The 24,712-nt window shown below is 46.5% G+C and overlaps 1 protein-coding gene across 11 annotated transcripts in view; it reads left to right on the plus strand.

Moving 5' to 3' along the window:
* The window catches only part of PLEKHA7 (pleckstrin homology domain containing A7), a 210,450-nt gene that overhangs the window by 133,786 nt on the left and 51,952 nt on the right, over positions 1–24,712 (plus strand). For 10 of the 11 annotated variants that reach the window (XM_049714293.1, XM_049714292.1, XM_004285520.3 and 7 more), the window contains 5 exons: positions 5,753–5,864; positions 6,633–6,734; positions 9,351–9,423; positions 10,820–10,920; positions 14,790–14,965. In XM_049714293.1, the coding sequence (XP_049570250.1) occupies positions 5,753–5,864; positions 6,633–6,734; positions 9,351–9,423; positions 10,820–10,920; positions 14,790–14,965 (564 nt within the window). Of the gene's footprint in view, positions 1–2,352; positions 2,491–5,752; positions 5,865–6,632; positions 6,735–9,350; positions 9,424–10,819; positions 10,921–14,789; positions 14,966–24,712 lie in introns of those variants that run through there. The other variant, XM_049714299.1, reaches the window with a different exon arrangement.

Raw genomic sequence — 24,712 nt, forward strand, 5'->3', positions numbered from 1 at the left:
TTTTCTTTCTTTTTTTTTTTTCCCGAAAAGGGCTTCAAATGCTTGGATTTTTTTAAAAAAATTAATTAATTAATTTATTTATTTTTGGCTTTGTTGGGTCTTCGTTTCTGTGCGAGGGCTTTCTCTAGTTGTGGCAAGCGGGGGCCACTCTTCATCGCGGTGCGTGGGCCTCTCTTGTTGCGGAGCACAGGCTCCAGACGCGCAGGCTCGGTAGTTGTGGCTCACGGGCCTAGTTGCTCCGCGGCATGTGGGATCTTCCCGGACCAGGGCTCGAACCCGTGTCCCCTGCATTGGCAGGCGGATTCTCAACCACTGCGCCACAGGGAAGCCTGGGGTGCCTATTTTTCTAGGAATTAATGGGACACAGATGTCATCTAATGATGTCTTCTTCGTAAGAGATTCCTGATTTCTCATAGCTTCCTAACCTCCCATCATAGCCTTGAAGACTCTTGACATTATCTTTCTCCTGGAGAAAGAAAGGGAGGCCAACCCCGCAGCCACAGGGTTATTACACGTTAAAGAAGCCCCAGCGAAGGTGTTTATAGGGCTGTTTATAGGAAATGATTGCTGTTCAGAGGTTAATGGTCTGGTACCTTCAGCTTTCTGGAGAGAAGTGTCTTAGAAATAAAAATAAAGTAAACCTGAGATTTAAATTCTGGAGTCTCCACTGGTAACAGGGACAAACAGTGCTTTTCGTTGAGTGCAGTGCTTCGTGGTTTTCGAAGCGTCATTTCAGTCTACATAACCACCTTGTGAGACGAGAGTTCTTTTCACCTCATTTTGCAAAAGTGGAAATTGAGGCCCAGAATAGTGACGTGACTCCTGGAGAGTCAGTAAGCTGCAGAGCTTTGTTGAGATCCCGTTATTCTGGGCTCGTGGTCTTTCCACCACCCCAGGATCTTCTTAGTTTGGGGGTTGCTCTTGGGGTTGAGAAGAGCAAAAGCCTGTTTCCGCCAGACCTTGGGACTTGCCGTGGGATGGTATCTCTGTGGCGAAGCCTAGGTTTTGGAGTCCAGCTTCTCTCTCGGGCAAGTCATTAATCTCTCTGAGCCTCAGTTTCCTCTTTGACAAAATGGAGAAGGTAAAACTGGCTTTGCAAGGGTAAGTGAGATAATGCAGGCAAAGTGCCTGACACAGCAGGTGCTGGACAAATACAGCCTGGACCCTGGGCTTGCTGGACCTTGTGTACCCGTCCCTAAGGGTTGGTGATACTTGGCCTGGCGACCTACCTGTTGCAACAGCAATAGGGTCTTGCTGTGCCGCCGCTTCAGTCTGCTCCAGTTCCTGATGTTGACTGAGAGGCAGCTGAGGAGCCCATTAACCAAACTCACCTAAATTCAGACCCAACAGAAAGGAGTGGCTTCTGAATTTATAACTTCTCTCTCTTACTACGTCTGACAGTGTTATATGCATTTGCATATATGCATTGCTCCTGGAAATGTAGGAAGCAGAAGCAGCTCCTTTTGTAGATGGGTAAATTGAGGGACAGAGAAAATGACTTCCTGCCCAGGTTCACCTGACACATCCTTGAGGAAGTTCAGAGTAGAATGAAGGTCACTTTCCTCCTGGGCTTCTCCAGACTGATTTTTGTGTGGTTCCAACTTCTTTTGTTCTTTTCAGAGGGGAGGCAATTGAGTTAAAACTCTAGCTTACTGTTTTGAACTTCAGCCCACACCCCTCCGGCAAATAATCAGCATTCATGTAGCCCAAGTCAAGGAAAGAGAAGTCTTTGTTCAAATCATCCCACTGTACTTTGGGATTCAGGATAGCACAGAAACCTGGCACACAGGCTTTTAAGGTAATAGATTTTATTGAATGACACTAAGAGTCTGCCTTCCCCTCGTGTGTGCAGCTTTTTGTCGCCTCTGCCTGTCGGCATCTGTGTGACTCATGTGCCTGAGGGCATGCTGCCAGGAACCGAACCACCTTCACAGCTGCTCAGCTCAGGGCCACAGACTCCTCTTCTCTTCTCTGGGGGAGGGCGCTGTTCTTGAGTAAGACCTGTCAGGAGTCTGGGGAGTTGAGGACAAATCAGTGTCTGCCCTGTCAGACTTTTAAGTGGGGACCACACCTGTAAGACGTAACTGGCTGGAGCAAATGTGCCAGAATGCCCACGTGCAAGTGACTGTTGCTCCTTTCAGAGTTGTCTCTTCAGGAGGCTACACACATGCTCCACTGATGTTCCCACTGCTCCAAATAATGTGGTCAACGACCTCCAGCAGTTTCCATCAGAGCCACCTTTTCAGCCAAGTGAGAAAATTGTTTTTGAGACATTTTTCATATCCTCGTTTTTGAATACCAAATGGTGTCCCAAGGGTGACCACCATCGTTTTTTGTTTTTTTTTTTGTTTTAAACCAGTTGAAATTCCAGATAACTTCTAGTGATTTCCAGAAGTGATAGTCACCCTTGGAGGGACCTAAGAGACCATGGCCCATGCTGAAGAGATTCAGAGGAACATCCTCTGAATGCAGATCTTGTTACTTGGCCAGGTGGGTAGCTGTGTGCGCCTCGTTCTTTCAAAGAGTCAGGTCAGGGACTGCTAGGTAATGGTTGAGTCTTTTGCTTGAGTGGGGAGTCCTGGTGAAGACACGCTCCCTGTTTGTAGAGATGACGTGGTCCCCTCTCTGGGGGAGATTTAGTTTGGACTTCAGTCCTGTCTGCTAATGAGGCAGCTTTCTCTGGATGTTGCTGAGCAGAGGTCTCTATAGTCACGGAGAATGAAGTTGTCTTCATGTGTTTCTCCCTGTCCTCACCCCGCCACCCCTGTCCCATCCCTCACTAATGTTCAGTGTTGGGGCCACAAACAGTCCTTTTCCAGCTGAAATCTGTTCATACCTGGCTCTCCAGGTGGTAGTCGTACCTTCTTTCCTCACCTACCCAAGGCTGCAAGGAAGTCATCTTTCTTCCTGCACCTGTGGCTGGAGGAGCTCCCCGGCCAGCCAGCATCCCAGAAGCTAGTGTAGGGAGGGGACATGGGGTTAGAATACAGGAAGATGACTACAGTTAGAGCTCAAGATTGTAAGGTGCAGAAATGGCAAAAGTGGTGGGCATCTGTCCCGGATTTCCTGAGCAATCACAAATCCAGATAGTCTCTTCTTTGTCTCACAGAGTAGTGATGGCATATCTAGTTGATGGAATGTGATGCAGTCATTTAAAATGACATGGATGAGTTTAAAAGAAAGTAGAGGGACTTCCCTGGTGGTCCAGTGGGTAAGACTGTATGCTCCCAATGCAGGGGGCCCGGGTTCAATCACTGGTCAGCGTACTAGGTCCCCCATGCCGCACCTAAGGGCCCCCATGCTGCAACTAAAGATCCCACATGCCGCAACTAAGACCTGGTGCAGCCCAATAAATAAATAAATATTTTTTTAAAAAAAGAAGAAGAAGGGCTTCCCTGGTGGCGCGGTGGTTGAGGGTCCGCCTGCTGATGCAGGGGACACGGATTCGTGCCCGGGTCCGGGAAGATCCCACATGCCGCAGAGCGGCTAGGCCCGTGAGCCATGGCCGCTGAGACTGTGCGTCCGGAGCCTGTGCTCCACAACGGGAGAGACCACGACAGTGAGAGGCCCACGTACCGCAAAAAAAAAAAAAAAAAAGAAAAGAAGAAAGGAGAAGATGTTTATATTACAGTAAGTTTAAAAATCAACATGCCAAATCGTAAACACAGTATGATCACAATTATATAAAAACAAAAAAGCACACATCCCCCCCCAAAAAAACACAGGCATATAAAAAAGAATGAAAGTAAATATACCAAGTATTAAAAATGACTTTTCTGTGGGTAACAGAACTATGGTGATTTTTTTCTTTCGTTTTAGCTTTTTTCTTATATTTCTCAAGTATTCTGTAATAAACGTCATATCAGTGTCTTAAATGGGAGCCAATTAAACTTGATAAAATCCCGAACAAACCTTTCTTACTGTTGGACTTTGTGTCCTGAATTTTGGCTTAGAGATACAGCTGCCGTGACTGAGATAACCTGAGAACTCTCCTTCCTTGTCTCAACCTCTGTAAATCTGAAGTCAGGCAAGCCCAGGTTCCAGGAAGACGTTTCGGGCATAGTTCTGTCTGGAGGCAGGGGCTGGACAAGGCAGCCTCTCAGAGCCCCTTCCCACCCCCGGTTGGCGATTATCTGTGCTGCACACAGCTTCTGCCAACACTGAGCAGACTCTAAGTGTGGTGACATTCTCTGAGTGGGGAGCAGTAACAAAAGTCTGGCTGGGATGGAGGCCGGGGGCGGGGAATCTGGAGTGAGTGCCTGAGCTGACAAGGAGCCAGTGATCTTTCTCCCTGGTGGGACTTGCACCTCCAGCTGCCAAGCATCCGGCAGGGCCCAGCCGCTTGGAAAGCTGGTGCCCGCTGCAGTGGTCCTGCTGCTGGCACAGCTCAGAGAGCACGGGGGTCACAGCTACTTCCGCGAAGGACTTCCCTAATGGTACAGGGTGTCAGGTCTCTGTCTTGGGGTGTGGGAAGGATCACTTATCCTTTGAGCAGCAGTGATTTTGAAGGAAGCAGCGTGTCTGCAGGGTGGAAACTAGGATTTTCCCTCGTAGCACCCGTGTAAAAGTAAGCCTGGCGAACAGACATCCAGAGCGTGTCTTCCTCAGCTGTGTCTTGCCTGGATCCTCCATCTCCATCTACTCAGGGCCCTGGCCCAGGCCTCCAAATCGGATTTTCTCCACTCCTCAAGCCAAAAGCCTCAGTTTACTGCAGCTACCTGGGTCCTGTTGCCCATCAGAGCAGCAGACAACCCAGCCATAGAATGCTGGGACTTACACTCTGAGGAAGGCTTAGGGATCCTAGAGTAAGCAGGGTCTGGGAAACAAGCGTTGAGCTGTTTAAGGATAGGGATTAGATTGTGTGGAGTCATTCTCCTGCCGCTGCTGCTTTGAAAGACTCTGGCAAATGCTGGGGCTCCGTGGAGGCAGGTAAGAAGGGTTCTCTGTGATGGCTCTTAAGTGCTATACCATGAAGTTCCCAGGGCGCTGGCCCTCCCAGGGCAGGTGGACCTTCTTGGTGGGACGCGTGATGTTGCTGGATGCCGATGGGGACACATCAAGGGGAACTTCACTGGGGATGCAGGCGTGCTTCATTTCTTCGTGCTCTCCAGGCATGGCACAAGGGGTTAATATCTTCAATGGCTCTATTTTGGGGCTAATGGAGTGTTCCTAGAATAAGACTCTTTGTTGAGTAATCTATTTTGGGAGGCAAGCCCCACTGGCATTTATGTAAGCGATTCTGTGTATCTGGGGGTATGGATGTGTGCGCAAGTGGTTTCTTGTTACTAATTAGAAACAGCTTCTTTTGGGAGCCAGGGGAAATGGAGGTGTGTGTGTGTGTGTGTGTGTGTGTGTGTGTGTGTGTGTGTGTGTGTAAGGAGAGTGGATTGCTTTTGCTGTAAAGAGTGGGGTAAACCGTGTGGGCCCATCTGATGGGGCAGTTGCCACAAACACCCGAGTAAGAAAATAAAGGTAGGGACCTTGGGACAGCAGGCAGCAATGACCTGGCCCCTTCGTGGGGTGTCAGGCTGTGGAGATTGCCCATCTGTCATGCTCTTGATTCCCTGAAGCACGTGGGTAGGCTGGGTGTTGTGGCACTCTAACGGCAGTCTGGAGTTAGGTGGTGTCTAGAAGATCTGTCTTGGGCTGTTTAAGGTCCATCAACCAGTTCTAACCTGAAATAAATCTCAGATTCCACTTCCCATTGCGACCTGGCCACTTAATCACTGGATTCCCTTCTATCTCCCCACAGGCCAAATCCGCATATGTCGAAGCGAGAGAGAAACCAAAGACCGTCCAGCATGGTCAGTGAAACGTCCACGGCTGGGACCACTTCTACCGTGGAGGCCAAGCCTGGCCCCAAGGTGAGCTCCTGGCCACTTCCCCTCTTCTGCATTTTGCCAGGCCCCTTTGTAGCCAGAAACCCGTTTGATCTTCACCATAGTTTTGTGAGGGAGACGTGTAATAAGTATTCTCCCCAGATGACAGATAGGAAATTGTGGCCAGTTGGGGTTATGTCACATGTCCAAGAAAACAGGTGATTGCTGACAGAACCAGGACTGACATCTACGGCCTTGGCCGCATTCTTCATTTTCCTGTCGTGTCTTTGGAGGGCCACACCTCTGTTCACATGTGTGTCAAAGACTGCATGGTGAGATTCACAACAGAAGGGCCCAGAGGTTTCTGTGCCCACGATATGGAAGCACTGACTGAGGAACAGGGAAGAGAACCAGCATTGCAGAGAAGGGGAGGGTGCTGAGGAGTGAACCAGATGGGAGGGGTAAATATCTGGAAATTGGCAAATTCTGTGACCAGACTGTAGCATTGCTCCAGAAAGCCATAGGACATATTAGGGCCAGAAGCTGCTGGTGAAAGTTGATTGAAAAATCCCTTTACATTTTTTTTCCTCTGTGACCCAAACAGGAAGCTTGCTAGCTCTTGCACCCACCTTTTAACTAGGATGCTGCGGCCATGTGCACGCCCATTCTCTGTCTTCTTGCTGTTCTTTTGATCAGAGGGCACTGCTGCATAGATGACGGCGCAGGGAGCCTACAGCCCTCCTATCGTGCAGATGCTTCTTGGGCCTCCCCAAATCCCCCTTGCTGCTAGAGTTCAAGTCTGCTCTTTCCTAGATCATAAAGTCCAGTAAAGTCCACAGCTTTGGGAAGAGGGACCAAGCCATTCGGAGGAACCCCAATGTTCCGGTGGTGGTGAGGGGCTGGTTGCACAAGCAGGTGAGGAGACTGAGGAGGGAGGGGTGGCAGGGAGGTAGTTCTTGCTGAATTCCTTCCTTACCCTGACCCCCGGGAACTGGGAACAGGCTCATAATAAGCTTTCTGTTCCTGAGTTTGTCTGAGGCCAGTAGATCCTGCCCGCTGTGCTAAGCGACTTGCTGTTCGTTTTTGTGAGTCGGCAGTCTGCTCAGTGGCTGCAGTTTCCTTCCCCAAACCCACTTAACCACTTTGGTTCCCACTGCTCTTGGCTGTCCTGGGACTCGGGCCCAAGTGTGGGTGGGTCAGTATGAATCCAGCCTTACCGCCAATCCTCTGCCAGCACTTGCCTTCCTGATGTGAAAGAGCCTTTGTTATCATTTGCCTGAAAAATCCCATCTTTTCCTTCCCCCCAGTCTAACACACATACCTGGCATCCTAGCACCTCAGGTTCCAAATCGGCCAAACTCAGCTCACTGTCTCCTCACCCCTCACCTGTCTTTTTCCCCTGAACTGTTTCTTCTGGATCTTGGTGGGGGTACCACCATTTTCCCAGGCACCCAGGTTAGAAACTTCAGCACCATCACCAGCTCCTTCTCCCACGGGCCATCCTTCATCTCTAGCTTCACCACACTTCACCACAACTTCACCAGAGGCAGTTGTTTTGCCTCTGGTCCTCTGGCCTTGGATAGGCTGTGAGCTCCCAGGGTCAGAGAACACGTCCCTTTTGTCTCCTCCCTTCTCTTCTTGCCATCCATCCATTCATCTACCCACCCACCCACCAAGTGCCTGCCGTGTTCTAAGTGCTCTCACAGCAACGACAAAGAGATGAGTAACATGTGGTTCCCGCCCTTGAGGAACTCATGTCATAGTCTGCAGGGGGAAACATAGAAACACCTCTCACGTGTCATGTCATCACCCAGCACAGTCTCTCACATAGCATATTATCCAAAAAAAACACAAAATTCTGAGAGCAATGATGTACATTTTTACTAAAGCCTTTGTGGGAAAACAGAGGAAGACATTACCTTTCACACCACACAGAATAAATTCCTAAATGTCCCCTTGAAATCTCCCACAGCTCTCCAGCCTCTTCTGGCCGGTACTCCTCTGGCACCACCCTCTCTTAATGCTTCCCTCTTCCCTCACAGCTCTGCTCTCATTCTCTTTTCTTACCTGAGTAATCTAACCCTCTGACTTTTTCCACTTGCATCCCCGTCTCCGTTAAACAAAAGGATGCTCCTTTGAAATGTGGAGGTAGAGGGAAGGTATTGTAAATAATCCTTCTCCCCAACAGACACCCCCTGGCCCAGGCCCCTCGGCTCCTTGGCTGTAGCTGTAACCAAGGTCTGTGTACAGTGCTGTGGGCACACAGCAGAGAGAATGTAGCTATGCTTGGGGGAGTCCTGAAAGGCTTTCCAGAGGAAATGACATTTGAAGCAGATGTGGAAGGATGGAGAAGAGCTTTTCAGACAAAGCAAGTATCGTATGCCAGATCATCTGGTTAATGCAGAAGATAAAACCAAGAAACTCAGGAGCTTAGCAAGTTTTTAACACTTTAGCAAATGGAGAATGAATAAAATTTTTTAAAATTTAAGCCTGTCAAAAACTTTTGCAGAAGGAAGACAATTTTAACAGGTAAAAATGGTTCTGGAATTTTCCTAGGTTTGGGAGAAAAGTGACCCTAAAACTACTATTTTCCTACCCTAGCCATATTTTTAAAAAATTTTCACAAGAAAATCCAGGTCTTTTTCTGTTGAAAGGAAGGAAAAACACAGCAAAATCAGTCCTTTGTGGTAGATAACTGAACTTAGTCAAATGAGAACTTTGCCTCATTGATTAATTAGCTAACTTAAATTCTTTGTTTCATACTATGTAAACCAATTTTCTAATCAGTATAAGTGAAGGTATTTTACAGTGTAGCACCTGAATCAGTGAATGAATGAAGGACGGAAGGAATAAATAAATAACTTCCCTTTTGTTAAAAACTGATTTCTTTCTTAATGGATGAACTGTATTTTTGGGTTGTTTTGGCCACACTGTGCGACATGTGGGAGTTCCCCAACCAGGGATTGAACCCACGCCCCTTTTAGTGGAAGCGTGGAATCTTAACCACTGGACTGCCAGGGAAGCCCAAGAACTGTATTTTTGAATTCATATCTTCCTTTCTAAAAGGAGGATGCTTATGATACACTAGTCTGTTTATAGGAAACAAAACTTCCTGGGGTTAAACCATCATTGGATCTAAATTTTAATGTCCTATTCAAAGAATGGCTATGCAGTAAAAACTTATTATTTATTTCGGGCTTCCCTGGTGGCGCAGTGGTTAAGAGTCCGCCTGCCAATGCAGGGGACACAGGTTCGTGCCCCGGTCTGGGAAGATCCCACATGCTGTGGAGCAGCTGGGCCCGTGAGCCATGGCCGCTGAGCCTGCGCGTCCAGAGCCTGTGCTCCACAACGGGAGAGGCCACAACAGTGAGAGGCCCGCGTACCGCAAAAAAACAAAAAAAAAACCTTATTAATTTATTAAAAGAAAGAGTGAAATGGGCCAGTCTCGGTTCCAGAATCAGGTTGTACATGACTGGGGAGGGAGAACAGTATGCTCAGATATTGCCCTGATTAGTTTCCTTTGCTTTGCAGGACAGTTCTGGGATGAGGCTGTGGAAGAGGAGGTGGTTTGTGCTTGCTGATTATTGCTTGTTTTACTATAAAGGTGAGCTGAGGCTCAGGCCACCAAGGGGTCTTTGTGCCAGAGGGGGTGGTGAGGTCATGCAAATGGTGGTCTTCTCAAATCTAGTGAATGGGCCAGTGGCCTGAGCTAATCGATAACCTGTTGACCTGCCGAAGTGTTCACTTTTACATATGTGCATGGTTGGTGATTTCATTTTTACCAGTCCCAGCACTGGAAGTGCCATTTGTTGAGTTAAAATAATAGAATCTGGTTTGCCTTCTGCTTAAGGTCTCAAGATCTGGAGGTTTTCCAGCTTCTGCCCCACTTGTGGCACAGGCACACCTTTGATTCAGTCTGGAAAGATGGGAAGTATAGGTGAACATTATATTTTGTGACCTGTTATCTGGATTTATCCCGTTATTGGATGGGCAACTGGTGAACTGAATTGGCCATAGGAACATTTGTGGAGCCCAGTACGTAGAATTAGGGGCTGTGCAAAGGTGAGAAGAAAGTAAGGCTCAAAATATGGAGGAAGAGATAGCCTAATTTTAAGACAAGACTAGGTTTTGAAGACATCCAAAGTGCTTAGGCAGTTCAAGAGGAACAAGAAGCCAATTCCATCTTGGAGAACTTGGGCAGCCTCCTCAGAAGAATTAGGGCTCGAGTTGGGCTTTTTAGGATGGGTTGAGCTTTGCCCACGTGTAGGGGGAAGATGGGCATTTAGCAGAAGAAACAACTTGATTAAAGTCCTAGAAGCAGAAGAAAGTGGAATGACAGACCTGCAAAGCCAGAGTGAGTCTTGCATGGAGCACACGCTAGGAGATAAGGCTCAGGAGGTGGGTAAGAGCCCAAATGCAAAAGGGCTGTGACACTAGACAGAGGACGTTGGGCTTCATTCTGTGTCCAGTGGGCAGTCAGCAAGTGCCTTTGGGTGGGAGAGCAGTGGGACCAATTCTGTCATTAGGAAGTTACCTCTGGTAACGAAGACGGTTTGGGGGAGGAAGAGAATAGACATAAAAGGTAGGATATTTCACACCTGCTCTAACGTTGCCTATGAGGTGTGTACCACCCAGAATTCCCTTCCCCATCCTTTGCAAAAGTTTAAATATCACCTTCTGAAGCCATCTCCACTTCCCCGGGCTGTGTGCCACTCCTGTCTGTGTGTTCCCGCAGCACTTGGTATGCCTCTGTGTTTCAGGAGTTAGCAGGTCGAGCTGAGCGTGTTTACATGCCTGTCCCCCTCCTCGGGGAGAGGGCCCTGTCTGATTCACCTGTGTAGTTCCAGCACTAGCACAAAGGTCCCCAGAGCACCTGAATGGGCGATCCGTGATTGCTGTCATCCTGGGAGAGATAAGGAGCCTTGAACTAGGGCAGTGGGATGGACCAGCCCAAGGAAGGTGCCACAGAAGGTTATTCTGATTTGTATTTCCATTCAAAGACAGCCGAGAAGAAGTGGTCCTTGGGAGCATCCCTCTGCCCAGCTACGTGATCTCAACAGTGGCCCCCGAGGATCGCATAAGTCGCAAGTATTCCTTTAAGGTACTGCCCCCCCACCCCCGCTCCTCCAGTGCAGCAGTTCCATCCTAAGAAATGTTGTGTTCCCCAAAATGGCTTCACAAAAGCAGTTGTTTCTGTTGGGGGTTGGGGGGAAGAAGTTAAGAGGTTGAGCGTTTCAGACTCATGTTAACAAAGTTATAAATTCTTTAAACAAGAATAATGTCACATCACAGTACTTTCATTTGTATCTTAGCTTTTGAGTCCCCCAGCCTTGCTTAAGTTTTTAGACCCCTCTTTTCCTGTCGCTGTTTCTGTGACAAGTATCAGCACGGCCCTTCTCATGCTTTCTTACCACTGTCACTGTCCCCGGTGACTGCAGTGTTGCTGTGGGTTGAAGATTCCGGATCCTCCTTCACTTCATGTTGCGTGATATGGTATTGCCTTATTTCTGTAAAACCTTCTGTGACTGAGAACTACTTTTATCCATGTTACCTCATTTGGTGCTTGTGGGGAGCCTGTGAGGTCAGGATCATTAGCTTCATTTTATAGATTAGGAACACGAGGATCAGAGAGCTGAAAAAACTTGCCCACAGTCCCAAAGTTGGAAGATGATGGAGGCAGATCTCCACCCTGAACTCTGTCCCCTTTCAGTTACATTACAGGGAGGGAGGACAATTTCTTTCTCTTCTTCTCTGCTTTTCTTCCATGTCTTACTCTGGTCACCCATATACACATTGCAGGAGGTGGGAGGTGGTTTCAATGAATGTTTATTGTTATCATTTTAGGAATACTGTTCTATTAAATTGTTCAGAGCCTCTCTTGCTTATTGTTGGCTCTGAAAACATTTTGTTCGATGGGTGTCACACTGGTCTTTTGCAGCCTGAAAGCCTTCCTCAGAAAAACCTTCCTTTCTAGGGTTTAGTGTTGCTACTGGGCAAACAATTGGGATAACGCTGTTGCATGTGAATTTGGTGGGGGGGGGCGACAGCATTTGGGATATCCTCAGAGTAACTGATTATAATAACTATATATAGTTCATCTTAACACTTTGTTGGGAGGTGTGAAAATACATTCTAGGAAAACATCTTTTATGTGTCATACATTTTTTTTTTTTTTAATAGGCTTCACCAGGAGTGTTCCCTAAATATTTTTTCTGGGAAACAGAAGGCATGCATGTTTGTGGGGATGATTGGGGTCTTCAGGGTCTGAGAAGGGAGAAAAGCTATTGCAGACAGAATGGGTGATGTTCAGGTGGTTCTCCAGACAGGGCTGTGGTTTCCTGAGTGTGAAAGACTTCCCTTCCCTTTGGGTCGCAGTGTCATTCTTTTAGGAACCTGAGGATGGGCCCTGGGACAGTTCAGGATCCATGTTCTCAGGCATACTGAGGAGTGTGCAGTATTTTGTGTCCTGGGCCTTATGCTTGCCTCTGATGTCAATTCTTCTCAGTTTGCAGAGCTGAAATTCTCTGACTGTTGCTAGGGTACCTTGCCTGAGATTGTTCAGAGTACCTGTAGTGGTACATAGGCAGAGCCTAAAGGGCTATGTGGTCCTCTCTCGTCTGTCTTCTCTAACTGTACGCTCAGCCAGGCAGCTCCTAGGCATTGTCAGGGAGCCAGGGTGCTAGATGTGCCCTGAGGCTCCGCTAGGTCTGCGGGACGAGCCAAGCAGGGCTCTCGGTGGCCTTTAGGAGCCATCGTTCCCCCCCCCCCCCCCCTTGAGCTTTAATCACAGCCTGGAATGCCCTGAAGAGTTCCCCAACTCTTACTTACTTGTCCTTTAGGTGTCTGTTCAGGGGCCACCTCCTCCAGGAAGCCTTCCTTAAGTCCTCGGGTTGGGTACTTTTCTTCTGAACATCCACAGGTCTGGTATCACTGCACTATAAATGGTTGATTACCCATTCAGAGCTTTCTACAGGAAAACTAACCATCAGCTAGTTCTGCCAGGGTAGATGGGGCTAGTCTCATTCTGCAAACAGATAGCATGGAGCCGTCATTTGTAGTAGGAGTTGTGGTGAATGACACTCCTTATACTTCCCAAGTTAAGGTCGGTTCAGGCTTACTTCTGTTTCATGTTTAGTCCTCTGTAAGTCAGTGATTGTTCATGGAATCACCTTAGCTTACTCAAGTAAATGCCTGCCCCAGAACCCGCTGTGGAACCCTTAGCTGCAGGCCGAGTTTGCCTGGACTCCCTTGGCACTGGGCTGGATGGATTCAGATATGTGAATGTCACAAGCAGGCCCGTATTTAATATCGTTTTTGGACCTGGATGTTAGGCATGTGAGTGGAGAAGTGAATGCTGACAGTTCATCTGAGAGGTTTTATCCATGACCATTGGTGATTTTAGAAACATGTCATTTTCCAGATTCTGTTTAGTTCTCTCATTTTGCTTTCTCTGACTGGTCCTTGCGTGGCGTCTGTCTGTCATTCTGGATCCAGATTATCAGACTAGTGATCTGTATCAGACTTATTTCTGGATAGAGCCTGAGAGCACTGAACAGAGAAGCTTGGACTCAGAGTCAGACATTCCTAGGTGTGAATCCTGCCTCCAACTTTTCATTCATTCAAAAAATATTTATTGGGCTTCCCTGGTGGCACAGTGGTTGAGAGTCCGCAGGGGACACGGGTTCGTGCCCCGGTCCGGGAAGATCCCACATGCCGCGGAGCAGCTGGGCCCGTGAGCCATGGCCACTGAGCCTGCGCGTCCGGAGCCTGTGCTCCGCAACGGGAGAGACCACAGCAGTGAGAGGCCCACGTACTGCAAAAAAAAAAAAAAAAAAAAAAAAAAATATATATATATATATATATATATTTATATATATATATATATTTATTTATTTATTTATTTATTGGGCACCTACTATGTACCAGGCACTGTTCCTGGGGATATAGTAGTGAACAAAATAGAGTCCCTGCTCTCATCGAGTTTATATTCTGCAGGGAAGAGACAGATGATAAACAAGCATGTAAAATAAAGAATACCAGGTAATAGGTGCTGTGAAGAATCTGTGACCAAGTGTGGAAATCTAGGAAAGTTACTTCTCAGAGCTTCACTTACCACATCTGTAAAAGAGAGTCTGTTCCTTCCTTATAAGGCTGTTAGGATTAAAATGAGATTAAAGTCACGGAAGTACCTAGGAGACACATAGTAGGCACTCTGTAAATCTTCCTATTTCCACATCACTTTCCTATGTGGATTTGGTGAGCTTTTTCCTTGCCAATTTAAAGGACCTTGCTTATCAGAGCACAAGGGGGAAAACCTCTTGTTCGTAGTCCATTGCGGTTGCTTTTCCCAGTACCTGTGGAACATGTGAAAGCACCTTGATGCTTCCTGACGTATAGTAGGTGTGCCAGGGTCTTCAGTCAAGGGTTAGACTGCTCAGCTGAGCTTTGTGTTGCCTCTTTGGCGAGACAAAAGAGCAGCTTCCTTGATGGGCGTACATCATATTTCACGCCCAAGCAGGAAGCAGAGTGAATATCTGCACCGAGCTGCCTGCTGTTGAGCAGCTGATTTTTGAATCAGTTCCAGTCAGCAGGTGCTTCCGAAGAACCAAAACAGGGACTCCCGAGAGTCTGCTTCTATGGAATGAGGGTTTTTAAAAAAAATCTCTTTCTCAAATAAACCTTGAATTGACTGTGTGCCCCTCCCTAAGTGGGAGTAAGATAAGTAGGAAACAGGTACAGCTGCGGGGCTTTTGCTGCGGGGAACAGACACAGCTGTTCCTAGGCCTGACTTCACCAAGAAAAGGGAATCCAGCCTGTGACGTTTTTTCGAGGTGTGGAAATAAGCTGGGTGGTGCATGGGCTTTTAGTCTGGAAGAAGGGAGAACCTGGCCGGGCCGTTTCTGGGTTTTGCTCCTGGAAGTGAGACGCGCACTAACCTCTCTGACCTGGGTTTCCGTCTTCTCCCTCCAGGCCGTGCACATGGGGATGCGAGCACTCATCTATAATAGCTCCACCAGGGGCTCTCAGGCCGAGCAGTCAGGCATGAGGACCTACTACTTCAGTGCCGACACCCAGGAGGACATGAACGCTTGGGTCAGGGCCATGAACCAGGCTGCACAGGTGCTATCTCGATCGTCACTGAAGAGGTCAGTCCCCATGGAGGGTCCCTGCCAGAGCGCTTCCTACACAGGTGGGGGAACCCAAATAAGAACTCTTGGATGCCCAGAATTGCACCGTTCACTCACTCTTATTAAGCATTGCCCTCTCTTTGAAGTCCTTTTAAATGGTGACTTCTTCCAGGAGGAGACTGTTTACAGGGCCAGCACATGCTACAGGCAGAGCTGGAAGGTCCCCTAGGAATTATCTAGTCCACTGTCCTCATTAAACAGAGAAACAGGAAGGGCTGGGAGGGTGAAATGACTGCCTGGGATACACAGCCTTGGTACCTGGTTGTATGTTTCTCAGTCTTTCTTCTCTTGTGTGTGGTGGAAGGGAAAACCTTGGGGCTAAGATTGGGGAGGAGGGAGCAGACAGACAAGAAAGATCTTGCAAACTGGAAACATGCCACCGACGGCCCACCTTGTTGTTGGGAGCTGACTTGGGAGCTGTCTTCCAGCTGCCTCTTCCCTCGAGTGGGCCAACCAGGGTACCATCAGGGATCTTGAAGTTCCTGAGTCTGTTGACTGTGGGTGATTCCCTGTGAGAAAGCAGAGGAGAAACATGAGTGGAGTCATGGGCTTGGGGAAGGTGGGGTAGTCCTGGAAAGTCAGGGTGCCTTTAGCCAGTCCTCATCTGACATGAGCCCCGTTCTTCACTCTCTGGACACCTTGCTCTGCTTAGAGGCCTCTTTGACAAAGGTCTGTTAGTGAGGGCTCAAAACAAGAGTAGTGTTCTCCAGCAACCTAAAGACAAGATTCTTCAGTAACTGCAAATGGGTTTCACATGGATGTTTTTATATTGGCCACCATTTCCAACTCACGTGTATGCTATTTTTGGTGTTAGTGGTACTTCCTAGCTTCATGATATCTTTCCTGAGACGATCAGACCTTTGATATAGATAGTGACCTCCCTCAAGAGGCCAGGTTGGGGTCAGGCTCTACCCTTGGAGCTTCCTAGCAACTCAGTCGAGCATTTGTCATGCTGGGTTTTTTTTTTCTGTCTATTTTTCAGTATCCTAGGCTTCAGGTGGGAATCATCTTTGTATATTCTGCACACCTGACATATAGTAAGCTCTCAAGTGTCTGTTGAGTGAGTAAGTGAGAGATAGGAAGAATGAATGAATACGTTGAACAGAACCAGGACCAAAGACTGTCCTGGAGGTTTCCCCGTGGGCCCTGAATCAGCAACTCTTAACTACAGGTATTCAGTCAGGTTTGCCTCTGCTTCTTAGCATTGTCATCCAGCCTGAATTCTTCTGTTATGTCCATAATGATGATATGAAAGCCTGTGCCATTAACCTGCAGGTACTCTGTTCAGAGTGACATTGGCATTTTCACCTTCATCCTAGGAGAAGGAAACTGGGAAGGTTTGACACGACTTACTCCTAGTGTACATGCTCACTGTTTCCTAGTTTTTGTTGTTCATTTTTTTTTTTTAAATTAATTAATTAATTTATTTATACATACATACGTACATACGTACAATAAGTGAAGACATTCCCTGGCGGTCCAGTGGTTAAGACTCCACACTGTCAATGCAGGGGGCGTAGGTTCGATCCCTGGTCAGGGAACTAAGATCCCACATGCCACGTGGCATGGCCTAAAGAAAAAAAAAAAAATCAGCACAATAAAGGCAAGAAAAATTAACAATTAAAAAAAAATGCAGAAAGCAAAGAGAAATATCCTTGGTCACCTTCCCAGGGTTACCTCTGTTACCAAGTTAACAGGGATCCTTTTAAACTATTTTCTATTCATATATGTGCTTATATAAATATAGAGGGGGGTTTTGTGCTTTTTTTTATAGCATGAATGATACTGATCTTGAAAATCATTCTGTATCAGTGTACATGGGCTACCTTTATTTTTGACTGCTGTATGATACTTCATAAGGTAGAGGTACCGTAATGTATTTAAGCGTGTGCCATATCTTGGATAGTTTATTTTTTGTCCTCTTTTACTGCTGTAGGTAGTTGCGTAATGAAAAACTTTCTACAGGCCTCTGCGTGTGTGAGGCTTTCAGATTGCTAGGTCAATATACAATGCATTTTTAATTTTAATCAATACCACCAATCTGCCCTTTAAAGAAAGCTGTATATTCCACTAGTGAGAGCGCTCATTTCCCCACATCTTTGCCAACAGTTGATATCATCAATCTTTTTCATTTTTGCTGAGCTGCTGTGTAGATAAATGGTATCTGGTTATTTTAATGTGTATTTTCATGATAGTAGGGACCTTTTATATTTATTGACCACTTGTATTTCCTCTGCACTGAATTGCTGGTACCTATTCTCTGCCCATTTTTCTACCGAGTTGCTTGCTTTTCCTCTGTGCTTCCTTTCCTACATGTGCTGATAATCTGCCCAGTTAGGAATGCAGCTTAGCCTATTGCAGAGGTTGGTTATAGGCTCTCCAGTCTTGTTATTTAGTCTGTAGTATTCTGGCATTTTCCCTGTTCTCTTGGATTCCTCAGAGATCACCTGAGAGGTTTCTTGAGCCCATCTCCGAGTTCCCTTAGGGCCCTGGCGTGCTAACAGCTGGGCCTTTTCCATCTTCCTCACCACCTTGGTCTTTCAGTCTCTCTTAACCAAGGTTGTTCTCTTATTCATGATGAAGTTCATTCATCTCAATGAAGATAAGGAACTAAATCCAGAAGTTGAAGAATTCAACTTTATTTGTGCTGTGGTCATCTTCCCAAGCAGAGATACCTATGTCTCATATTTTTTTTAAAGTTCTCCCCTTCTTTATTTTAATTCTTAGAAAATAGAAAATTTTGTTTTATTTTACTTTGCTTTAAATAAACAAACCTCAGTCCTTCTAGACTTTACTGTTTCTGTAGTCATTCATGTAGGCCCATTCCACTGGATTTGTATTTTATCTCTGCTTGATGAATTTCTTGTGTCCTTTTATAACGTGAGCTCTGAGAGCTCCCTGTGTTTTTACATTGGTTTCTTTCTACCGGCAACGTTAAATGGGTTCATTCTTGTGTCCCAGCTTTGCTCAGTTCTTCGTGCCTGACTAGGGCATTGGGTCAAAGATAACTTGAGAATGAGATCAGGCTTAATAGGAAAAAGTGCTGTGATTGATAAGTGATGTCTGCCTTGAACCGTTCAGGGTGAACTTGCTAGCTGAGATTAGGATTTTTTTTGTTGTTGTTTTTTTACTTTTTCCTACCTGAAGATTTTGTAATTAACTATCAGATTTGGGTTTTAGAGGGGCTCCTTCCCTTCTCCACTGGGCTGCCTTCCAGATCTCAGGCCATTTGTATTGTCCCTAGCTTTTTCCTGAACTTTTAAATGTGTTCTTACTATGCTCTTAATAAACTCTTAAAATCCCATAATCATCTTGGCCCAAGGTTTCTTCCCCATTTAAAAAAAAAAACAAACAAACTTGTTATACCTTCTGACGCAGACGAAAAGCAGAATAACATTTCCTCTTAATTTTCTGAGAGGTGAAATTATCAGCCAAGGAAATTCAGACTTATTAAATGTTCTATTTTACCAGAATAAGATGGTCAGACATTTGGTTAGTTAGAAGTGTTCATCATGCAGGACTACATCTTGCCTCTCCTCCACTTTGGTGATCTGCTCTGCAAAACCTCCATCTCTGTTACGTGGGTGGCCCCAACCATAGCTTTTTGTTCTCTCCCTCCTTGTTTCTCACCCAAAAGCTTCTATCCTTATTCATACAGGCAAATGCTTTCTTTATGAATGTGGTACATTAGGACTTCTGACTGCAGGTAAAAGAAAATGCAAATTTACCTTAAAAGGGGAGGAATTTATTGATTCATGTCAATGAAAAGTTCAGGATAGCTTCTAGCTTTAGAAACAGTTGGGTTCAAGGCTCAGACAGTATCATTACAAGTAATTCTCTCAGGCTCTGCCTGCCTGGGCTGGATTCATTCTTAAACTCCATGTGGAGGTCCCTGGCATATCTAGGACCTGGTGGCTAGATAGCTGCAGTAGCCCCAGACTTGTGTTGTCCAAGTTAAGTTCAGCAGGAAAGAGCCAGAGTCTTATCCAGAAGCTCTGAGGTCTTATTCTGATTAGACAGGCTTAGGTCACATTGATTCCCAAAATCACATACCGTGGCTAGGGAATGCATGTACTGATTGGCACAGACCTGGGATACATGCTTCACTTCTGAGAACTAGACCATGGGGACTGAGAGGCAGGTAGGCGTGGATTCCCAAGTAATGCTAGGGTTATGGGCAGAGGAAGGAGAAATGACTTGATGGGATGTGGTAAACGCGATGTAAGCAACCAATATCCAGGCCACTTCCTACTGTATCAATTTCTTCTGCCTTAAGTACTAACTCCTTCCAGAGTTTAGTCTCTGAAGTTGGGTAGACCGGGGTTTAAATCCCAGCTTTACTACTTTCTAGCTGTGTCACTTGTGCAATTTAGGTATGCTTTTTAAACCTCAGTTTTTCTAAGTTATCGGATTTTTGCAAAGATTAAATTAAATGAGTGTATAAAGTGCTTACTTCGCACATTGCCTAAGACATAGTTGATACTCCATCTCAGATGTGCTAGCTTCCATAGGGTTTGGTTTAACAATGTCATTGGGTCTTTTTCCTTTGCACCCTTCCAGTTTCATCGTTAATCCGCTGGTTTACATTGATGATGAATCTCCTGTGAGCAAATCATACTCTCTCCCTTGCCAGGATGTGCCCATCCCCTAGCAGTGTGAGTTGTGGCTCAGCAGTCCAGGCTCCCTACAGCACTGTCCCTCAGCCTGCCCCTCGCCGCTCTCCTCCTCCAGCCTCTTCCTACATCCTCTAACCATAGAGGGTGCTGAGCACCGTTGCTGCACCTCCTCCCTTTGTCCTCTTGTTTCCTACACAGGCTTCAGGGTCTCTTGATAGACAAGTATTCTTGAGGCCCCAGCCCTAGGCTGTAAGGAGCACCAAGCACTGCTGCCAGAGCCTGCCCTCTACCTCCTTCTGTCCATAATTTCTTCTCCCCTGTTTCCATGTTCTTCCACCTACCAGACTTTGGATTCTGGTTTTTGATTCTCTGCAGCCTCCTTGACATTTGTCTTCTGAGTTCCCCGCTGTTGAACTGGTTATTCTTCTCTTGACTAAGGATGTCTTGTTCTTTCCAGTAAGCTAAAGCACTAAGCAAGGAGGTCAGCTTGTCGTTACAGTTCACAAAACTGACAAGCAATTCAGATAGGAGGGCCTATCGGAAGACAACTTATCTCTTTTTATCAGTTTCCAAACCTCTCTGGTCTGTGATGTAACTATAGTCCTGTCTTGGGACTGAAGGAACTTATAGCCTAGTCACCTTTGGCATAAAATCGAATCTCCTCAGTAGGGCTTTTGATCCCTGCCTGAGTCTGGTCCCTGCAGGTGCCTTTGGCTCACATTATGCTATTCCTTATCCTCTCGGCCCCAACCATACTCAAATTATTGAATTGGGTGCGTTTGCCGGTACTTTTGTCCACTTAGTCTTTAATTCTACAGTTATTTATTGAGGGCATATTGTGCGTCAGACACTGTTAAGCATACTGAGAAGTACAGCAGTCTTCAATAGAGAGGCAAAGTCCCATGCATTCTTGGGTGGGTGAGGGGGAGAGAGACCGTATACAGGCAAACAAATCAGCAAGATGATTTTCTATCACGATCTGTGCATGAAGGCAGTAAAATGGAGTGATGAGATGGGAAGGGACTAAGGGGCAGGGAGCAGCCACTTTTGTTTGGGTGGTCAGGGGAGGCCTCCATACGGGAATGCGTGGAGGTGAGGCCTGATTGATGCAAGAAACTTGCATATGTAAAACTTCGAAGAAGAGTGTTCTGGGCAGAAGGTATGGCACTTACAAATGCCCTGAGGCAGGAAGGAGCTCGGTTTATTCAAGGAACAGAAAGCTGGAGAGTTGTGGCCAATCAAAGCGAGCTAGGGGGAGAAGAGACTGTGATGAGCTCTGGCAGGTAGATGGAGGTCCATACCGTGAGGCCCAGGATCCCTCTGGGCCTTGCACATCTGCTCCCCTGGCCCTCACCCTTGTTAGGACAATTCAGCACAGCCTTCAGGTCCTAGCCTATGCTTATGTCTTCCTTCTTTGACCCTCAGTGTGTCAGATGCCTCTGCTTATAGCACTCTTTTGTTCCTTATGCATAGAGCTTTCATGTTAAAGTTATGTTGGCCTGCTTTCTCACTGTCACCCTGCTAGACTGTACGCTCCTTGAAAATGAGAATAGTCCTGGCACATAGTAAGCATTCAGTTAATGGATGGGTGTGTGGGTGTTTGGCTGGCTGGGCACGTGGGTGGTTGGATGGATGAACAAAACTTCTACCTGTAAGATGTTCAGATAAGGACTTGTGGTGTCTGAGAGCCGTCTGAGCACTGCTGTGGGATTGATTGTGGGGACTCAGCCTGCTCAGAAGTGACCCACACGTTTCTGGCTATGTGCACTCTCCTCAGAGCATGGAATCTTTGGCCTTCCAAACTCTGATCCCTTTGGTTAAAGTGTGGCAGGACAACGCCTGAGGTTGGACAAGCCCCTTGGACCCTTGACAGAAGTAATTTATAGACATGTTTTCAGCCCAGGTGCGGGGCTTTGGAGTTGGATCAGATGGAATTTGAGTCCTGCTTATGTCACTGGTTGCATGATTCAGAGCAAGTTGCTTAACCTGAGTTTCACGTTCATTACCTATAATGAAACAATAATATCTCTAGCTTTGTGCAATGATAAGAAGAGATAATATATTTGAAGTGCTTATAGCTTAACTTACTTTTGCAGTTAGTACGTGCTCACCACAGTCCCTATCTTTCAGTAGAGACAATTTATTGTAAGTAATCTGGTGCTCACGTGAGTGCCCTCAGCCTCTCTGGGCTTGACAGTACTGACCTTGCAAGATTGTTGTAGGGATTAAAGATGGAACCTATGTCAGGTTCCTGGCACACAGTAGGACGCAGCATATAATAACCAAGCATTGGCCACAGAAAATGAATGACCCAGACTGTAACTGCTGTAGAGAGATGGGAAGTGAGGGAGCTTGGTGCGTGCCAGACTGGCTCAGGTTGGGCTGTGACAGTTGAGCGTTACTTACGCAGCTAGAAGGAAGAGGGAAGGATTCTCCGGGCAGGAATGAGCAAAGTGAGGAGACCTGGCAGCCATTATATATTTTTCCTTTCTTCTTCGTCTGGTTTGTCAGGTCCTTAAAACTCCACAGGGGACTTTGCCGATAGCCACTCTGCTGAGGCAAGTGGTGGCCTCAGGTGGGAGTCTGGTGTTTCATTTATCCTTCAGTCTCTCTCTTCTCTGGGGGAGGACAGGCCCTCTTCTTGTTTATTTAGAGCAGAGCGTGAAAGGCAGCAAGTTATCTTCCCCCATCCCAGGGGAACTGCCCTATTTAACTCTGGGGAAAAGTAGAAACCGATTCCTGTCTCCATTTCTCTCCAGCCATTTCCTTCCTCAAATCTAGGAACTGATTCAACTGAGCAAGCCTGCCTTCATGCTTCCTAGAGACTTTGGGCCCATCCTCTTCAGCCTTTTATACAAGTCTATGGACTGTGCTCATGGTGGGTTCTAGCTTTTGAGCCCACTGCCCTCCTGAGCCTTGGGGTCAGTGCTCAGGAACTTCTGCCCTTGACCTGGCTCAGACCAAACTCTCCAAGGATTATCAGTGGCCTGACCCTTGTTCTTGGGCTATTAGTTTGGTCATTTAGGTATGGTGAGTAGGGAGGGATCCTCCAGTGGGATTGCGACAGGAAGGCTGTGTCTGCCAACAGGACCAAGGTCCAGCCAAGCTCCTACAAGCTGTCGTTCCTTTTCTCACCCAAGTCTTTGAATGAGATTTCAGTGGGTGTGTGTGTTTAACATTAAGATAGAAGTAAATATTGTGCCTTATTTCCTGGTGAGATAAAGCGTTTGGAGGCAGAATAAAATAATAGTCAGTGTACAACTGCTTGGTATGATCTGTTTACTTCCAAGTTCTTGTGAAGGACAGGAATAAGATAGAAGTATCCTCAGTCTGAGATAGGTGCTCTTCCCACTTGCAGGGGAAAACAAGGATTTTCTCTAAGCAGACATAAAGCATTGCTGTGATGTGCTGAAAATGGGGTGGCCCAGTCCCTGCTAATGATGGGCTCAGCCCCTTGCATCAGTTAGGGATTGTGTTTGGTTGCCAGTAATAGAACAACCCAACTTAGGGTGGCGTAATCAAATTGAGTTTTAGTTTTCTCACTAGCAGGGATCTAGAGTCAGTTAATTTGGGCTAATGTAGTAGGGACCCAGGCTCTTTCTCACTTTCTACCCAGATTTTGGCAGGTGGCTTTCATCCTCATTTTTGTCACCTTGCAATCCAGCATAGGGTCTAAATTCCAGGCAGGAAGAAGGGAAGGGTTAGCTAAGAGAGCTAAGCATTCCTTCTTTTAAAGGCTTTCCTGGAAACCCATCCAGCAATTTCTGTGCACATCTTATTGGCCAGATTTATGTTACACCGTCAGCTCCAAGGGAGGTTAGGAAATGTAAGTTTTTTGTTGGGTACATTGCCACTTTGAAAAAACTGGGGCAAGGAAGAAGGAGGGAATAGATATTTGAAGCCAGTACATTTGTATTTGAGGACACGCTATGTGCCAGCCCCGGTGCTGTGCTCTTTCTGTGCATTGTCTCCTTTAATCCTCAAAACGACCCAAGGAGGCGGGGGTTGTCCCCATTTTGTAGATGAGGAACCTCAGACCAGAGAGGTTAGGGACTTGCCCAAGGGCACCCAGCTTCTATGGGCTGGAGCCAGCTCTTGAATCCAGGTCTGACTGGCTCTAATCCTATGCACTCTGGGTTTGTCAAGCTTGAGAAGTGACACATGTGGCCAAAATGGTCACCAAATGTCAGGAATTCCCTGTGTTTTTGAAGAGTCACTGATTCCAGGTGCTCACAACGATAGTAATGACCTGCACAAGAAAGGCTTGTGTCATCTTAGCTGAACATCTGTGCCCTGCATGGCCAACTTCTCTGAATGACACCGTCACTGAAAGCCAAGGAATACTTCATTCTTTCCCACCACTGTGCTAAATTGAGCATTGCAAACCTATTGTGATAGATCTCCTGATTTGAGAAGTCATGTGTTACACTGGTGGGAATGCAAGGAGACAGGGAGAAGACCAAAAAACACTTTTGCCTTAAATCCCGTAACTTACTAAGTTAAATGTTTGTCAGGTAAGGTGGGGGGGTCGGGAACATTCCCTTCACCTTTCTTCCGTGCAGCCAGAGCCTGAACGTTTTGGAGACAAAGGCATCTTATCTGAGGTGAGTCCCAGCAGCTGTGGAAATAGAAGCTGTTCATAAGCCCGAGTATTAGGGCCTAGAAAGCTGCCAGGTAGCAAGCAGACAGCCATTCTTTTAGCCATCCTCTAAAGGTTTGTTTTGCAGTAAATGCTGGTGTCAATCTGAGAAAAGGGTTTATCTTTCTCAATCAACTTTATATTCAGGACGTGTTGGCATGTGTCGGAGTATATACACTCATATGTACACACACAGTAGGGGCTAATATTTGTAGTTATAAGTTAATTCCAAGGTTAGAAAAGACTGGCAAACTCCATGATTTGGGGTCAGCTTATGAGAACAGTATTAAATGTGGTTACCATGATTAAATCAGACTTTAGGATTGTCTGGGTTTGACAGCAGAGGCTATTTTCTCTACTACTTTCTTATATCCCCTAGTGCCTGTACCAGTGGGGATATATAGGTTCTCAATAAATACATGGAAGTTGATTGGTAAAAGAAGAAAAATG

Source organism: Orcinus orca, chromosome 8 (assembly GCF_937001465.1).
Source record: "Orcinus orca chromosome 8, mOrcOrc1.1, whole genome shotgun sequence".
NCBI classification, from domain to species: domain Eukaryota; kingdom Metazoa; phylum Chordata; class Mammalia; order Artiodactyla; family Delphinidae; genus Orcinus; species Orcinus orca.